The 17234-nt window shown below is 60.8% G+C and overlaps 1 protein-coding gene and 1 long non-coding RNA gene across 10 annotated transcripts in view; both read right to left on the bottom strand.

Annotated features, from left to right (window-relative positions):
• LOC107181416 overlaps positions 1-2708 on the bottom strand; it is an 8830-nt gene extending 6122 nt beyond the window's left edge. Inside the window, exon 1 of the long non-coding RNA XR_001512117.1 lies at positions 2697-2708. This is a non-coding gene — a long non-coding RNA (uncharacterized LOC107181416). The remainder of the gene's footprint in view (positions 1-2696) is intronic.
• A 3891-nt stretch (positions 2709-6599) lies between these two features.
• RAP1GAP (RAP1 GTPase activating protein) overlaps positions 6600-17234 on the bottom strand; it is a 47179-nt gene continuing 36544 nt past the window's right edge. The window contains exons 15-24 of one of the 9 annotated variants that reach the window (XR_436378.2): positions 17040-17177; positions 15037-15168; positions 13185-13262; positions 12228-12337; positions 11139-11294; positions 9712-9835; positions 8697-8799; positions 8249-8383; positions 8039-8076; positions 7626-7640 (exon numbers count right to left, since the gene is read on the bottom strand). Coding sequence is in view for 8 of the 9 variants with exons in the window: in XM_006777597.2 (XP_006777660.1) it covers positions 7257-7640; positions 8249-8352; positions 8697-8799; positions 9712-9835; positions 11139-11294; positions 12228-12337; positions 13185-13262; positions 15037-15168; positions 17040-17177 (1329 nt within the window). In the remaining variant the exon portion in view is untranslated. Of the gene's footprint in view, positions 7641-8038; positions 8077-8248; positions 8384-8696; positions 8800-9711; positions 9836-11138; positions 11295-12227; positions 12338-13184; positions 13263-15036; positions 15169-17039; positions 17178-17234 lie in introns of all 9 variants that reach the window. The other 8 variants (XM_006777602.2, XM_006777597.2, XM_006777599.2 and 5 more) reach the window with 8 other exon arrangements.

Raw genomic sequence — 17234 nt, 5'->3', positions numbered from 1 at the left:
TGGGATGAGGTGGGAGGGGCGGGCATCTCCTGTCGCCAGGGAAGCCCTGGCAGGTGAGGCGCAGGGAGAGCGGTGATGGGCTTTATGCTTTGGGAAGATCGCTGGCTGCCATGCAGAGGGCGACCTTCGCGCCAGGAACAGATGCCGGAGGCCTGTGCCCGAGTGGAGGTGGTGGCGGTTGGAACAGCTCAGTGCCCTGGTGGCGGGAAAGAGCTGGATCCAGACCTGCCTGGGAGTTGAAGCCAGCAGGGCTGGCCGAGGGGCTGAACGTGGGCAGCAGAATCAGGGATGCCCCTAGGTTTTTGGCCTGAGCACCTGGGGGGGATGAAAGTGACACCAGTGGCTGCTGGTTCGGAGGACGGCAGCTTGGAGGTGCCGGTGGGGCTGTGAGGTGGACGTGCTACAGGCGGTCAGAGGGAGCCAGGCTGCAGACAGAAAGGCGAGGGCCACGGGGGTGTGCGAGGAGCAGGGAGCCTGTGACGTGCCCAAGTTCACAGAGAGCCGAGGCCAGGATTTCGCTGGAGCCTGTCAGACTCCAAAAGCCATAGGAGCGCTTTCCACGGCAGCAGGTCCTCAAGGGGGGAGCCAAGGGGGCTTTGTCTGAGGCATGGGGGGCGGCTACAAGGCTGGAGGGGAGGGAGGAGCCCCCTGAGAATGAATTTGGGAACCATGTGGGCCACCGCGGGCTGCCCAACCCTAACTACAGCCTGTCTGGCTGGGGCAGCCCTGTCCAGCGTAGAGTCCCGGCCCAGCCCATTGTACAGATGGAGAAACTGAGGGCCAGAGGAGGGCAGGACTGGTCTGGGTCTTCTTCCTGCCCTCGCCTCCGGCCTCTAAGTGGGATCCTGCCTGAACCAACTCAGTGGTCGAGGTGAAACAATCCACCAGTGACAATCCTGGGGGTGAGGGTGGGTGGGTGTTCTCGTCAGGCCTCCAGGTGGAACTGGGGCCTGGAGTCTCCCCTCCAGGTCGCCCCCAGTGGGGTGTTTGTCCCATGCCTGCCTCCACCCCTGTGCCACCCATCCCCCACCGTCACGACCCCTCTAGGTCCCTGGCAGGACAGGCTCCAGCCTGACTCCAGTTCACCCAACCCCTCGCCCCACCCCAGGAGGGGAGCTGCCTCTGGCCTCCTCCACCGACACCCCCTCCCCCCAACCCCATCCAGTCGCCACCAGTGGGAAAGGAGCCGAATGGCTTCGGCCACATGTGGATGGAGAGGGCTGGGACTGGGGGCTCAGGTGGTCCTAGGCCCCGCCTCAGAGCCTCTTAGGAGGGAAGTTCGCCTGATCTGGGGGGCGGGGGGGACACGTCTCCTTAGCCTCAGGCAGAGAACAAAGCCCTGAGAGTCAAACAGATCTGGGTCCAAGTCTGGGTCCAAGCCCTCAGTTTCTCCATCTGTACAATGGGCTGGGCCCGGGACCCCATGCTGGACAGGACTGCCCCCCCCCCCCCCCCCGCCACATCCTCGCTGAGCGGCCTTCGGCAAGAGACTTCACTTCTCTGTGCCTCAGTTTCCCCTTCTGAAAAGTGGCCCTCCCAGTACCCCTGCCTCCCAGAACGGTGGTGAGATGACCTAGAGTCCCCTGTCCTGTGTAGGGCATGGCATACAGTAGGTCCTCAAGGGACATGAGTCCCTGGCCGATCAGTGGGAGCCAGAACAATCCCAGGGGATGCCTGGGCCTGGCGGGGCAGGCCGGGAGAGCCTCGCTGATTCAGACCAGCTGGGGGATGGGGCGCATCTGACTCCACTAAAAGCCGCAATTAGAGCCCAATTTAAAGAAACGCTGTGTTAGTTCTTCCCAGGGCAGATGTGATTACAGGCTTAGCACTAAACTGTTACTAACGGGATGACACAGAGAGGCCCCGACCAGGGCCTGGCAGGAAGGCCAGCCCTGCTGCCGTGCTGTACACCTGGGGAAACCGAGGCCCGAGCAGAAGGGGGCGCGCTCCGGCTCACACTGCAGGTTGGACTGGGACCAGGACCGAGCCCTGCCTCCTGAAGGTCCCTCTGAGCTCTTCCCCGCCTCTTGCTTTTCCCTGAATGATTTATCTCAGCGTCTAGAGCAGCGGTTCTCAACCTGTGGGTCGCGACCCCTTTGGCGGTCGAACAGCCCTTTCACAGGGGTCGCCTAAGACCATCCTGCATATCAGATATTTACATGACGATTCATAACAGTAGCAACATTACAGTTATGAAGTAGCAACGAAAATAATTTTATGGTTGGGTCACAACACGAGGAACTGTATTTAAAGGGCCAGGAGGTTGAGAACCACTGGCCTAGAAGCTATAGGCACCTTGAAGGAGCGAACCTCCCTTCAAGAGGAAGGATAGGGCTGAAGCTCCGAGAGGAAGTGGGACCTGCCAGATTTGGGGGTCCCCATACTGTCCAAATGCCCCCCTAAGGAGTGCTGAGAGCAATGTCTTTGGCCTGCCCCCCACCTTAGTCCCAACCAGCCTCCCGATGTCAGAGCCTGAGGTCACCCTGCCCTAGTCCCCAACCCCTGCACCCTTGCCCAGGCAGAACTCGAGTTGGCACTGGGTCCAGGGAAGGGGAGGGAGAGGGAAAAGCTGGCCACCTCTCTTCCTCCCCCTCCTCTCCCCTCCCCCTCTGCAGCTCACTTTGGGGAGCCCCTGGGTTCCCAGGGCCTTGGGAGGTAGAGTGCTGGGGCCCCCTGCTGGCCAGGTGCCCCCTCACCGCCGCAGGTGGGGAAGGTTCTTCATTCATAGAACAAATATTTATGAAGCCTCTATTATGGGCCAGACTCCGGTTAGGCACTGCAGCTCAGCAGAAAACACACACGGATCCTCCCTCCTGATGCCTATGGTCCCACCGAGGTGACTGGCGTCTCATGTTCCGTCCACGCTCCAGGGGACCGTCCCCATCCCCAGAAAACGGAAAGCTCCCCGTGGGCAGGAGCTGCCTCCCCCACAGACCGATTCCGGGGGGGGGATGGCTGTGACATGGCCACCAGGCTGAGGCCGAAGCTCTCAAACCTGCCATTCCTGACAAACCGCCCCCTCCCTCCAGAGCCGCCCGGCCAGCGCTGCCAGATCAAACACAGGATGGCCAGTTAAACCTGAAGTCCAGATAAACAAGGAATAATTTTTATTTAAGTATGTCCCAAATATTACATGAGGTATACTTAAACTAAAAATTATTCCTTGTTTATCTGAAACTCAACCTGAACTGGGCTCCGTGTGTTTCGACTTGCTAAATCTGTCCACCCTCCCCCAGAGCTCATTCCTCCTGCTGTCACCTGGCCTGACCAGATGGCCCAGGCCGTGCCTGGACACGGCCCCTGCCTGCTCCGTCGTCGCTCCTGCTGGCCCCCAGCACCGCCGCCCGCCCCCTGCGGCCCTAGCCCCTCACCTGCCCCTACCTGGCGTGCACAATCCAGCCTACGGCCCCGTCAGGAATGCTGCCGGGCCTCCTGCATGACAGGCCCAGAGAGAGGAGACGGGGCACAGCCGCAGAGAGGGGCTGTGAGCGTCAGAGACCAGGGGGCAGAGGCACAGAGATACAGGGCCCCAGAGAGTGAGCGGATGGGGGTGGGGGAGAGTCGAGACAGTGGGTGCCTGAGGGCCTCAGAGGCCCACCAGGGTTTGCTCTGAGTGGACTGGGGCCAAGGCCGGGCAACCCCTGGGAGGCAGCTGGGAGTCTCCTGACTGGCGGTCAGGGGTGGGCGTCCGCCCCAGCCCCTGCTGTCTTCCCCTTGCCATGCCTCCCAGGAACAAACACAAGGACATTCATGGCGTCCCAGAAGGGCCCATGGGCAGCCAGAGTGGCTTTTAAAATTAGCCTGGCTAACCAGATCTGGTTATTTCAGGAGGCTCCATCCCTGGCTGTCCCCTTGGCGGGACGGGTGCAGGGAGGGACCTCCACATTCCAGGGTCCCTGGTTAAGCACCCCTGTGGCCTGAGCAGCAGAGAACATCCAGGTCCCAGTTCCCTGGCACTGGGCGGGCCTGCGCCTGTGGCCTCTCTTTGGTAACGTGGCCCCAGGGCTGGCCATGATGTCCAGGGGCGACACAGAGAGGCCCCTACCAGAACCTGGTGGGCGTGGCTTCTATGCCATGTGCTCCAGAGGCCAGGCCAGGCCCCTTCACAGTGTGAGGTAGGGCTTCGCCCCCATTTCACAGTGAGGCAACTGAGACCTGGAGAGACAGGTTCCAGCTCTAAGGCAGAGACGGGGGTGCCAGGTTTGCCAGGCCCCCAGGTCCCTCCGCGGGAGGCCTCTTGCCTCCTGCGTCAGGAGAAACCTCTGGCTGCCGTTTCCACCACCAGAGCTATTTCTAAGCAGAGTCCAGCACTTCCCGGAACCCGGTGCCCCCCGCCCAAGCCTAATTCCAGCCTCGGACAGTGTCCTGGCTCGCCCTCCCCACCTCATAACCAGGGTGAGCATGGAGCTGGCACGTGTGCAAGAGAAACAGCCCTGGACACTTTGATCCCAGAGGCCAGGCCTGTCCTCAGCCTCCCCCAGCCCCACCTTGGAGCCCAGAGGAGGGGTGGGCGGGGTGGGGGCCCGGCGGAACCAGAGGCTGCAGACAGGACTGGCACAACCCAGGGCAGAGGCAGGTTCTGCTCTCCACGCTGCCCCTGCGTCTGCACAACAGAACCCAGCGCTCTGGCTCAGCTGTGGGTCAGAGCCGTGGGGTGGGGCACCTTGTAAAGGGATACAAGTGGGTGCCCGAGCTCTTTTATAAAAGGATCACCAACCCCCCGGAAAAGCAGGACGCTGAGGCTCAGGGAAGCAACTGACAATCGTCCAGCCCCAAAGCCTCAGGTCGGACGTCTGTGCCCGGCCGGCCCCAGGTACTCCATCCTCCACGCTGACCAGTGACCCTGCGCCCTCTGATGTGGGTTAAGGATGTGGTCCTCATTCATGGCTCCTCACCACCACACACACTATTTTTGGAGTCCACCATGGGCCAGGGCTGAACCAAGACATTTATGAAGTATCACCTCACTGAACCCTCACATCAGGGTACCAAGGTCAGGACTGTTCACATCCCCACTGTACAGATGAGGAAACTGAGGCCCAAAGACCCAAAGTAACAGAGCTAGAATGACCTCCGAGCCAAGCTCTTGACCTTGGTGCTGAACGGTGGCTGCTGACCCTTTGGGGTGAGATGGGAGGAGACAGGTGAGGGATTGAGACAGAGTTCTGAAGAGCCAGGACCTGGGAAGGGGTGTGAGGTTAGAGAACAGGGGTGAGGCTGAGCAGGGTTAGGGTCAGGGGGGGGGGATCCACTGAGCCCAGGCCAGCCTAGAGCCAAACTCCAGTGGGTGGGACTGGGGGTTGGGTGTGAGTCACAGCCCCTGGGTGGCCCCAGACATCTGAGTGTCAGAGGGGGTCCCCGAGCACGGCAGCCCCTGGGGTACATCAGCATCATCCTGGGGAGGGTGTGGGGGCTGGTGGCGGGGAGGAGGGGGCTGGAAGGCTGTCAGGAAGACCAGGGCACATCTGATCCCACTGGAGCCCAATCCTGTGCCTACCCCCATGCCCAATCTTCTCCAACTCACCTCCCCCTGCCCTTCCTCCCGTGCCCCTATCTCAGAAATCCGCCCCCTTCACCCAATACCCAGGCCGACCCTTGAGAGCCTCCTCACCTCCCCCTCAGCCCCACATCCCAGCAGGCCCTTCATCAGATGCTCAGACCTCCTAATGCCTTTGAGGGTCCCTCTCTCCCTAGCAGCCGCCTCGATCCTCCCCTCCCTGCCCTGGCACGCTCAGCCCGTCTCCGCCAGCAGCCCTCAGTTCCCGTCATGGCACTCCCGTTGTAAGTCCTCCATGCCTCCCTGTCACCCTCAGCACCAAGCCCTGTTCCTTGGTCTGGCATTCACGCCCGTGTGGCTCTTCTCCGTCCATCTCCATCCCCTCAGTCATTACATCCCGTCATCAGAACTGTTTGCCACCTTCCCACTCCAAGCCCTGTCTCCCTCCCTCAAGGGCACTTTCCTCAGCCTCCCCAGGGCTCAGGCACCACTGAGCCAGTCTTCCCTGCGCCTCCCTCACCGAGGCGGGCCCCCGGAGGCCGGCCCCTGCTCACGCACACCCCTCACCCATCACCCTGTATTGTGACCGCCCTGCACTGTGAGCTCCTCCCAAGTTGGACGGACTCAGCCCCAAGGGTCCCAGTAAGCGATCCCTGGGCGCCCCCTGGTGTCCACAAAGGGGAAATGCTTGGGCTTCAAGGAGCATGAGGAGGGGAAGTAAGTTGATCACTGAGCACCCACTGTGTCCTCTTGGGAGAGGTACTGTTGCTCCCCTTAAACAAAAGTGGACCCTTCAGCTCAGAGAAGCTAGAAATTCCCAGTGCCACCCAGCGAGTAGGTGGTGCCAGGACTAACCTGGGTCGGTCCAATTCAGAGCTGCATTCTCCCGTGGAGCAGGGGGCAGGGCGGAGGGAAGCGCAGCGCCATGGGGAGGAAGCCACGGCTGGTGGTTTGAGCCTTTGCTTGGCCTTGGAGGTGCCCTGGACCCAGCGGCTCTGATGGGGGTGGGGGGTTGGGGGACAGGCCTTCCCTCCGTCTTAGTACCAGTCAGACCTGCGGTAGATCTGAGCAGGGCTCACGCAAAGCCAGGTCCATCTCGGGGTACAATAGCGATAAATAGAATTTATTTTGTACAACTGTTACCAACATACACACAGCCACGGGGGCTTCCCAGGTGGGTGTTGGGGCGGGAAGGCTGGCCTTTGACGGTGGCGCCTAAAAAGTGTGGACAGACACACACAAGATGTGGACTCACAGCAGCTATGCCTGGCGGCCCCCTCCACAGGAATGGGGGCGTCGCAAAGGCGAGACCTGTAACTCCAGGCCAGCCGAGACCACTCAGCCGGGAGCGCCCAGAACATGGGGGGCAGAGGTGGAGCTGGGTGCTGGCTGAGAGCCAGGCAGGTTCCCTCCTCCAAGGGGGCCGCTTGTCTGTCACATGGAGGCAGTGGACGGGGCATCGGCAGGTCTGTGGGAGAGCTTGAGGGTCCAGGAGGGGCAACAGGCATCGCCAGCTCCCTGCCCCTCAGCCCACCAGGGGCCCCAGAGCCCCAGGAAGCAGGACAGGGTGATGGGAGGCCCCTGGGAGGCCGGTCCCCCATTCTGGGCAGATGCATGGAATCGCAGTCTTCAGTGACCTCTGAAGTGACCTTGTCCATTGGTAGCAGAGGTGCCCAGAGACAGCCCAGAGCCGCACAGCAGAACCCAAATTAGAAGCCAGGACTCAGGACACAGGATTCCCAACCTGGGGCTCCCTCCATCACATCTTACCCGCCGCTGCCTGGAGGCTCTGTATGCACTGAGAGATCTCGGTCCCCCCTCTCATCTTGCCCCCCCTGAGTCGAGAGGGGCACCAAGGTGTGATGGAGGGCCCAGGCCGGGGCGAGCCAGGCCTGGAGTCTTGCTTCAACTGACCACTCCCTATCCAGCCTGGCCCCCAGCCCGGGGGGTGAGGATGACGCCGGCAGCTTCCCCGCTCCCAGGTCTGGATGGCTCCGCCCTGCAGAGACAGCCCAGATGGTGGGCCCAGGGGAGGGTTGGGGAGACAGGGGGCAGCACACAGGCTGGTGGTGGCCTTGGGGGCAGAGGTCCTATCTGCCTGGATTTGACACAGCAGCTTCACCTTGTGTTTCTTCGACCTCATCTGTAGGGTAAAGGGAGATGGAGACACCACGGAGCAGGGAGACAGGCCTGCCCTCGGAGCTCCAGGCTCTGTGTCCTCCCACCCCACTGGGGGCCCCCAGACCCATCCCTCCCAGCAGCTACCAAGTCCCTTTCAGGCTCCCATCAAATCCTCCCAGTAGCTTGTGGGGAGAAGTGAGGAAGAATTTGTTAGCCCCATTGCACAGATAAGGAAACTGAGGCCCAGAGAGGGGCCAATGACCTGCCCAAGTCACTCAGTATCTGAGCGGCAGAGGATTCGAACCCAGACACAAAACTCTCAGCTGAGAGAGGACAGAGGGACAGGGAGACATTGGCCCACTTCCTCGCTGCCCGCCCCCCGCCCCCCCCATCAAACGAGAGCTGAGGGCTGGGTCTGACCTGCTCAGTCACCTCCGAGGGGAGCCTGGCTAACAGCTCTGCACAGGCAGAGTGGCGGCGAGGCAGGGACAGGATGGCCGGCATGGAGCAGAGGACACAGGCAAGCAGAAGTCACTGGCTGTGCCCAGGCCGGATGAGCCCAACCCCTCCGGCCTAGGGGGACCTCTCGGTCCGGTCCCCATCCCTGATTCCCCCCAGGACTGCACGCACCAGCTGGGACGTGTGCTGCTCAGCCGCTTCCAGCTGGATCTTGATCTCCGGACATGCAGGGTCCCCCGACTTGCCGGCATCTGGATGGGGTGACCGCGAGGGGCCTGGAGAGGGGGGCAGGAGGGAGCCACCTCACTGGCCACGGGGAGGCACCAGGGAGACGGGTATGGATGGGTGGTCGGCACTGGTTGGTGTTCCCAACCCGCCAAGTCCCTCCCCTAGGGAACCCCACCCTCACTCCCTTCTTTTGTCCCCCATCATGCTCCAAGACTCTTCCAGCAGCCAGCAGCCCTCCAAGCCACCCAATCATCTTAGGCTCAATGATGACACCTCCGTGACATGCCCACCACCTGGGGGATGAGAAGTGGTCTCCACCCTCAGTGCCCAGCCCTGACCCCTCGGCCATAAGAATGGCCCTACTTGGCGGGGAAGCTGCTCCAGCCTGTACCTGGGGAGCTGCCCCCACTCGTGGTGCTGACGCTGTCCTCCAGCCACGTGCTATAGATGAAGGAGTCCCGCTTGTGCGGAGTCCCCGAGGACGACATGCTCTCCTGGGGACGCAGGGAGGAGAGTAAGAGGGGGGTTAGCCCTGGGCCCTGGCACTGGCTTGGCACCCCTCCCCTCCAGGCCACCTTTGCCTCCCTGCGAAGAGGACAGGCCCACTGTCTGCTCCAGGGAGGCCACAGGAGGACAGAGTGGGAACAGGCACGCACCGCACATGCCCATTCATTCATTCAACAATCATTCACTGACGTTCTCGTGGGCCAAGACACCGAGAGGCATGGGGCCGGGTCCCCGCCCTCAGAGACCGAAGTCTAAGAGGTGAGACAGCTGGGAAGAGACCATGATCATCATCCCAGACCTGGCCCCCATCAGGCAGGGCGGTCTGCACTGCTCCTTGCTGTACCTGAAGCACCTGGAACAGGACCCGGCAAGGAACAGGGGCCCAGTGCAGGTGTGTTGAATGAAGAGTGACAAACAGGGGCTAAGGGCCAAGCCCAGGGTCTGTGAGGCACAAAGAGGGAATCAGGGAAGGCTTCCAAAAGGAGGCGATGTGAGGCTGAGCCGGGAACGGTGAGCAGGACTCAGCCAGACAAGGAGGGAGGAGGAGGCAGTGGTGTGTTCCAGAGAAAATGGCTTGTGCAAAGGCCCAGGGGTGGAGTAAGCCTCGTATGTTTGGGGGACTGCTAAGGAGTGCAGAACGGCTAGAGTGGTAAGAGATGAGGCTGAGGAGGGGACAGGGGGGTCTTCAAAGGTCTCAGAGATTGGGCTCTGGGTGCAGGAGTGGGCCCCCTCCCCCCACGCTGGGGAGCACGGAAAGTCAGAGTAGGGGAGGGTTAGTCTGCATTCTTCCTTCTGGCTGGGTCCCCCGATCGCATCTCAGCCACGCCCAGGCTCATGCTTCTACCAAAGAGCCCCCACTGCAGGCCGCTGTGGAGCACCCCCCTCCCTGGGCCTCTCACCAGGCCTGTGTCGTCCCCGTCCACACCCTCCGTCTCCTCCACTACGCTGGCGAAGCTGCTGGCACTGGACGAGGAGCAGGAGAAGTCCTTCAGCACTTCTGCTCTCTGGGCTGCTGTCTCCGCTCTGCCACAGACAGCACCCCATCAGCCAGCACCCACGCGGGGCCCCTCCTGGGCCAAGGCCCCGGTCCTCTGCCCTCCGGGCCCAGGGAGGCCTGCCTACAGCCCGCCCAGCGCCTTTGTGGTTGCTTTATAGCTGCCCTGGCCTCTGAGCCTCCTCTTGCCGCTGTCCTTCTTAATATGCGGATCTGGTCCTGTCCTCCCCTGCCCAAAACCCTCTCAGGGCTCCCACTGCCCCAGGTGAAGTCTCATTTCCTTGACTTGGTGCTCAATAATAACTGTTAATAATATTATCATGTAGTGCACATTTGCTCTGTGCCAGGCACTATTCCACATGTTTTTACCCGAATTGTCCCACTGCTATCACTATTGGACCCATCTTACAGATGAGGAGACACCAAGGCACAGAGAGGGTAGGCACACAGTCCAAAGTCACCCCTCCACAGGTGGGAGAACAGACGGGACCCAGCTTCCAACTCCACAGTCTGCTCTCAGCCCTCCCACAATTTTGTTCCATGCTCAGGCCTTTGTGTTTCCTGATGGGAGTCTCACTCTTCCCCTTAAATCCCCCAAAGCAAATTAATCTTTCAAAAATCAGCAAGGGCCCCCTCCTCACGGAGGCCCTCCCTGATTCCTCCTCGCATGGTAGGGTGACCCTCCCCACTCTGGGTCCGGCACACCTTGTTTCTCACCATCCCTGCCACCCTTTCCTGCTTCTCTGTCCACCTGCCTGACTTTTCATCTGGGCTGAGTCAGAGTCAGCAAAGAAGGGCTCAGCCAACAAGAGCTGAAGGGAGGAGCAGCCTGCTTGCCGGCCTCCCTGCTCCCATTCCCGCCCTTGCCCCAACCCTTCATGTGGGCCTGGCCCCTCAGTCACTCGGCTCAATGCACTGCCCTTCTTCCATCCTTCAAGCACACCTCAGGGCCTTTGCACTGGCTGTGCTTCTTCCCTGGAACCCTCTTCCCTCACCCTTTGTCAATGTCTTGCTTGAGCACCCATCTGACTGCCCCCCCAAGTCATTCTTCATCGCATCCCCTGCTTTGTTTTCCTCTGACCATACCTCCCTGGAAATAGCTTACCAGGTTATGTTACACTGGTTGTCACCAATGTATACCCAGGCCACCAATGTATTGCAGAGCGATGGTGGGTGGGTGTCAGAGGAGGACCGGAGAGAGTGCCCAGGCCTCCCCAGCACCCTGGTGTGGCAGTGCCACTGCTCCTGGCATCCCCCAGCCCAGGCGGGGATGGAAAAAATGAGCCCAGCACTCGCAAGCCCCGGCCCGGTGAGCCCTGAGCCCCAACCTACCTGTTCTTGGTCGTTGGCATCTCTGGGGAGCTCTGAGTGGAGGAGTTCTCTGACTTCGGCTCCTGTGAGGCGTGCCCACTGTCTGGGGTCTTCTGGCCAGCCGGGGGGCTCTCCCTGCAGGGCACACGGGGGCAGCGGGGGGATTCAGCACCAGGCCTGGCATCAGGGTAGAATGAGGCCCAGGTGGTGAGAAGAGGTCATGGGCACCTCCTGCCTCATCCCCACACCCTGTACCCTCAGGGGCCAAACCCAGAACAGTCCTTGCGGCTAACTGGCCAGGCCTGGGCAGGTACCCGCAGCACCTCCATAAGACAGGACACCCCCGAGTCCTCCTCTCCACGGGAGCAGGTGTCATTGTCTCTTTTGGGTCAGGAAGCTGGAGCCCCGAGATGGGAGGGAACCTGCCCAGGATCACAGCTAGAACATGCCAAAGCCAAGACGAACCCAGGATTTGCAGGATTCTGGGCTCTCGCGGCCATGAGGACTGTGCCAGCACCATTCCTGAGCCTCAGGGTGCCCACCACCCTGCTTCGCATGCACAGCACCACCCGCCGCGCCAGCCCCATGATGTTGGTTGTGTTCTTATCCTCACTTTTCAGACTGGGACAGTGAGGCCCAGAGAAGTGCAGTGACTTTCCCAAGGTCACACAGCCCCACTGTGGTAAAGATGGGATTCACACCCAAGAACTATCCTCAGCTTCCCAGGAGCTGCCATGCTGTGAATACGGCCTGCTGCCCACCGCCGCCCACACAGATGTACTCACAGACCCCCACAGACTAGCCGAAAATCCCAGCTCTGCCCCCCACTGACTGTGTGAGCTGGGCAAAGCCCCGAGCCCGCTGACCTACAGCATCCTGGTGTGCAAGGTGGGACCCCAAGGAGCCAGCAGAACTGCTGAGCAGATGAAAGCATTTTACGTTGGCGACGAGCTGGCGTGGTGCCTGGCACACAGCAGGAACGCGAGTGTACAGCTGTCACCAGGGAGGGACAGACGGGCAGAGGGCAGGCACTCCCGCCTGCCTGCTCTGCTTTGCCGCTGAATGGGGGTCAGAGGAGACAGACCCGTCCCAGCCGCCTGCTCCACCCACCTTTTCTCCTGCACCTCCTGTATGTTCTCGATGCCGATGGCGCTGCTGCGGCGTGAGCCGAACGGACCTGACTTCTTCCGCGTGGGGCTCTTCCCAGGGACAATCAGTGACTGCGAGGAGAGCCCCCACTCAGTGCCCACCTGCCCTGGGAGCCCCGGTGCCCCCCACATGCCACCCTGAGCCCTGCTGCTCCAGGCCCTGAAGCAGAGGCAACGAGCAAGAAAGAACAGGAGAAAACGTCCATCTCCAGAGAAAGCCCTCCCACTGCACAGAGAGCGCCCCCCGCGCCCCCCCCCCGAGATCACCCTGCAGGCTGGGGCCCAGGGGGCTGGCAGCCACTCTGCTGGGGTGGGAGAAGCCCAGTCCTCACCATGGCTATCCCCCCACCCAGGGCTTCGTGGGACCTGCAGCCTAAGATCAATGGGGAGTGGTATAGCAACCAAGCCCGTACCCCATGCTGGGGGAGGTTCTGGGCCAGCAGTTGACAGATACCCCCATTTGCACACACACAGAAGCAGGCCCCCATCTTCTTGGGGAAATCAGGAAGGTGGGCCCCAGGAGGCACGAAGGGCAGGAACCCCCAGACCAGCTCATGGTGTGGAGGGGGAGCCAGGTCAGAGGAGAGGGATGGAACTTCATGCAGAACTGGCGATATTGGGGGACGTGCAGCTGGGCAGAGGGTCTTTGGGTGTCAGATCCTGGCAGGGACTGGACCAGGACCCCAGGGGCCAGGACAGGGCCAGAAGCCTCTGGCCGGGGGCACTGGCTCTGGCACAGGTACTAGGCCCCAAAGCAGGTGTTGGGTGCCATCAGAGCTGTGAGCACTCCGACCTGCATGCCCTTGGACCTGTCCCAGGGGAAGAGGGCAACATCCCCAATATGGCCTTCGTCCTGAGAGCGAGCAGAGAGCAGCGCGTGCAGGCAGCCTCCAGAGCCGCTGGCCCCACGGGCGACAACCTCTTCCACGGTTCCTATGCCTATGGCACTGCCCCGGCGTCCGAATCTACTCGCACTTTTCCCGGGAATAAGCAATGACTGGCAAGCGGCAGAGGAAGGGGCAGAGACAGACAGGCATAGATGGTCAGAGAGAGAGAGAGATGGAGGGAAGGGAAACAGGGAAAAGAGCGAAAGATGGAGAAACAAAGACGGGAGTGGGGCAGGGGATTGGGAGACAGAAAGAAAAGGCAGGGGAAAGGAAGGAGAGGAGAGGGGGGAAGAGAGACAGAGACATGGACAAATGGACGGTGATACAGAAACAGGAACACATAGGAGGAGCCCATGAGAGGGGCACAGAGTGGAATACAGACAGACAGACACAGAGATGGGAGGAGACAGACAGAGGGAGGGAAGGAAGGGGGAGGCAAAAAGGAAAGAGCAAGGGAGAGAGTACGGCAGGGAGGAGGAGGAGAGGGAGTGCCAGAGGACAGGAGACACATAAACATGGAAGAAGTGCAGAGAGGCCAAGGGGAGGAGGAAAGGGGAGAGAACAAGGAGAGAGGAGAGAGCGGCAGGAAAGGAAGCAACATGAAGAGAGGGGAGAGTTGTGTAAAAACAAAAACAAAAACAAAAATGGGTCTGGTTACTGCCATGGTGGGTGCTGCTGGCCTGGCCCTGTCTCTGGGGCCCCTCTACAGCCACCCAGGGAGGGGAGCCACTCCAGCAAGGAAATCTGGGTTGGGGGGAGGGTGGGCTTGGTGACTGCTGGACAGCAGAGGACTTGCTCCCTGGCCAGGCCAGATCGTGGGGCAGGAATTGGGGTGGAAGGTCCCTCTCACCACAAGTGACAGTCTCACAGCACTGAGCACAGGGGTTGGCATGCAGCAGTCAATACATGATGGATGGAGGGATGGAGGATAAAGAAGGGGGGATGGAGAGGGGGGGCAGAGCAGTGGGTGCAGTGCCAGGGGTAGCCACGGGGCGGCAGAAAGCAGATAGGCCCACAATTGAATGCCTTGCCATCCTGTGTGCCCAGCACCCACCCTGAGTATTATTAGTAGCAGAAACCCACAGAGCCTGGCAGACAGTAAGTAATCACACAGTAGGTACTCACTCAGGAGATGCTCACACGGAAGCCCACACAATTCCTGACACACATTAGGTAGCCACAGCACATAGGCCCTGACACACGGGTGCTCACACGGCAGCCTAGGGCCAGGCACACGGAAGTAGGTGCTCACAGAGTAAATGCTCACACAACAGCTCACTTCCTGACACATCAGGCTTAGCACACACGATGTGCTCATTCAGCGGTCCATTTTCTGACATACAGAGGTTCTCACACAACAGCCCGGGGCTGGGCACACAGTAGGTGCATACAGTTTATGCCCATACAGCAGCCCAGGACCTGACACACAGTAGGTGCTCACAGAGTCCATGTCCACACAACCCAGGTCGCCACCAGTGTTTCAGGGCCAGGCACACAGCAGGTGCTCACACAGAAACCCAGGTCCTGACACAGAGTGCATGCCCACAGCCTGACATACAGTTGGTGCTCCCAGAAATTCAAGTAGGTGCCCGCACAGCAGCCCAACTCCCAGCACACAATAGACAGTAGGTGTTCAATGAGGAATGTGATATAGAGGCTGCCCCAGCGCTGACCCGAAGTCACACCTGAATGAGGGGCCAGGAGGAGTGGAGGGCCGAGGAGCTGGGAAGGAGACGGAAGGCTCTCGGCACCGCAGTGCATGGCCGGGGCCCGTGCCCCCCATGGAGAGCAGTGGCCAGACGGAGTCCGGAGCCCAGGATGGAGGACCCTGAGGCTGCAGGACCCTGGGGGAGGGGAGAGCTGAAGGCCCTGGGAGGCACTCACTATTCCAGCGGCCTTGGCCAGGTCAGGGTTGTTGGGTGCGAAGCTCCCGCTGTGGCTGGTGGACACGGTGTTGGGCTTCTTGTTGCTTAGTCCCATGGCATCCATGGACTGGCTGCGGCTCCGGATGACCCGCTGTGAAGGTGGGGTTGGAGTGGAGGAGGCACAGGTTTCTGAAACACCTGCTCCTCAGGGAAACCCAGGCACCCAGGCACCTGGTTCCTCCCCACAAATGACCACTCTGAGTGCAAGAAGTCCTATCCCATGAGGCCACACAAGAGTCAGGTCCACATGGTGCCAAGAGTAGTTTGGGCCTTGGCTCTGCCACCAACTCACTGGGTGAACTAGTGCAAGCCACTCACCCCCGAGCCTGTGAGCCTCTCGTGTGGATGGGGTGAGTATTAAAGAAAGTACTGGGTCACGGCCACAAGTGTGCACAGAGAGCCCTCCCAAAACCTCGGTTCTAGGAAGCCTTTTTTTAAAAAAAATATATTTTATTGATTTTTTACAGAGAGGAAGGGAGAGAGTTAGAAACATCGATGAGAGAGAAACATCGACCAGCTGCCTCCTGAACACCCCTACTGGGGATGTGCCCGCAACCAAGGTACATGCCCTTGACCGGAATCGAACCTGGGACCCTTCAGTCTGCAGGCTGATGCTCTATCCACTGAGCCAGACCGGTCAGGGCTAGGAATCCTTCCTAAAGCTTCTTGTCCTCCCTCCCTGCTTCTCTCAGCCAGGGCACCCTGAGTGCTTACTAGGGGCCAAGCACCCCGCATTGGCCCTCGCATGCCATCGCCCTGTGAGGCAGGCACCCTACACGCCCATTCACACAGGCTGAAACCCCAGCAGAAGCACGTCTGGAGCCCATATGTCAAACCCAAATCCTTAACTGTGGGCTCGGACCAATCCAGGGCCACCATCCAGCACCCACACGATGTGGGGTCACTGGAGCCCCCCCTCAGAGAAGACACCACTCCCGTGCTCACCCCACCCAGCCCTGTCTCCAGGGGGCAGAGGCAGGCCTCTCCTGGGCCCCTTTCTCAAAGACAGTCTGTTCCCTTCAGTCCAGGGCAGGCCTGGGCAGTTGGCTAAGCCCCTTAAACGAGCCCAGGGCTCCAGCTTCGTGGCCTGGGATGAGGTGGGCCCGACCGGCCTGGCTGGGCACTAGGAGGATGGGCATCCTCCTCCTGTGGGTGGAGGAGACAATGGCAAGGCAGCCACCCCCTGGCCTCCCCCTGGGGACCTGCAGCCTGGGGGGGGGGGGGGGCAAGGTAAGGGGTTCCGGTGCTATTAGAGGGGAAAAGGAACTCCCTCTGCCTCTCACTCTGGATAACAGTTGCTGAGGTAGATGGACAGAATTCTGCATTTTGCTCATTAACTTTTATTGTACTGATCTAACTGTTCTACAAATCATTGTCAACAACTGTGTAAGTTGTCATTTCCCTACTAGACAAAGAAACGGAGGCTCCGGGAATGATCAAGCCGGTGAGTGACAGAGCTGGGTTTGAACCAGGGAGTCTGTGCTCCTCACACGAAACTAAGCCAGAGAGCCAGGGGGGTCACCCACGCTGAGGGGCACAGCAGGTCCCTCTCCGATGGCCTCTTGGTTCACACGCCCCTCCAGGACCTGTTTCTTTTCTTCCATCAGGACAGAGGCCTCCTCCTCTCCTCCACCTGCTGACCTGGCAGCCACCACATTGGCATCCGAGACACCCTATTGCCACCCAGACACTCCAACTTCACCCCAACCCTCAGGGAGCCTGGCCTCCAACCAGTAACTCCTCCCTGGGCAGCGCCCACTTCACAGTCCCAACTGCAAGTTCCACCCGTCACAGAACACACTAAGTCTAAGCCCACACTCAGGCCCAAGCGAACCACTCCCCCACCCACCTGCACCCCCACGGTGAGCGTGACTCTAGCCACACCCCGACACGTGTCCATACCCCAACCACGCCCCACCCAGGTCCCTGGCCCTCGGAGCCCAGGTAGACCCGGCCCTTCACCTTGAAAGACTCGAAGAAGCCGCCGCCCCCGCCTCCGTTCTCCAGCTTGTCGTCGTCGCCGCCCAGGCCCATCATGGACTGGCTGTGCACGTGCAGGTCCTCGTACAGCGTCTCCAGGAGGGCCACGCGCGTCCGCTCCTGGGGGCCGGGCCCGCGTCAGGGGGGACCCAGCCATCAGCCCCTGGTCCCACCACT

This window comes from Myotis davidii, unplaced genomic scaffold, assembly GCF_000327345.1.
Source record: "Myotis davidii unplaced genomic scaffold, ASM32734v1 scaffold149, whole genome shotgun sequence".
NCBI classification, from domain to species: domain Eukaryota; kingdom Metazoa; phylum Chordata; class Mammalia; order Chiroptera; family Vespertilionidae; genus Myotis; species Myotis davidii.
This window is presented reverse-complemented; position numbering and strand designations above follow the sequence as displayed.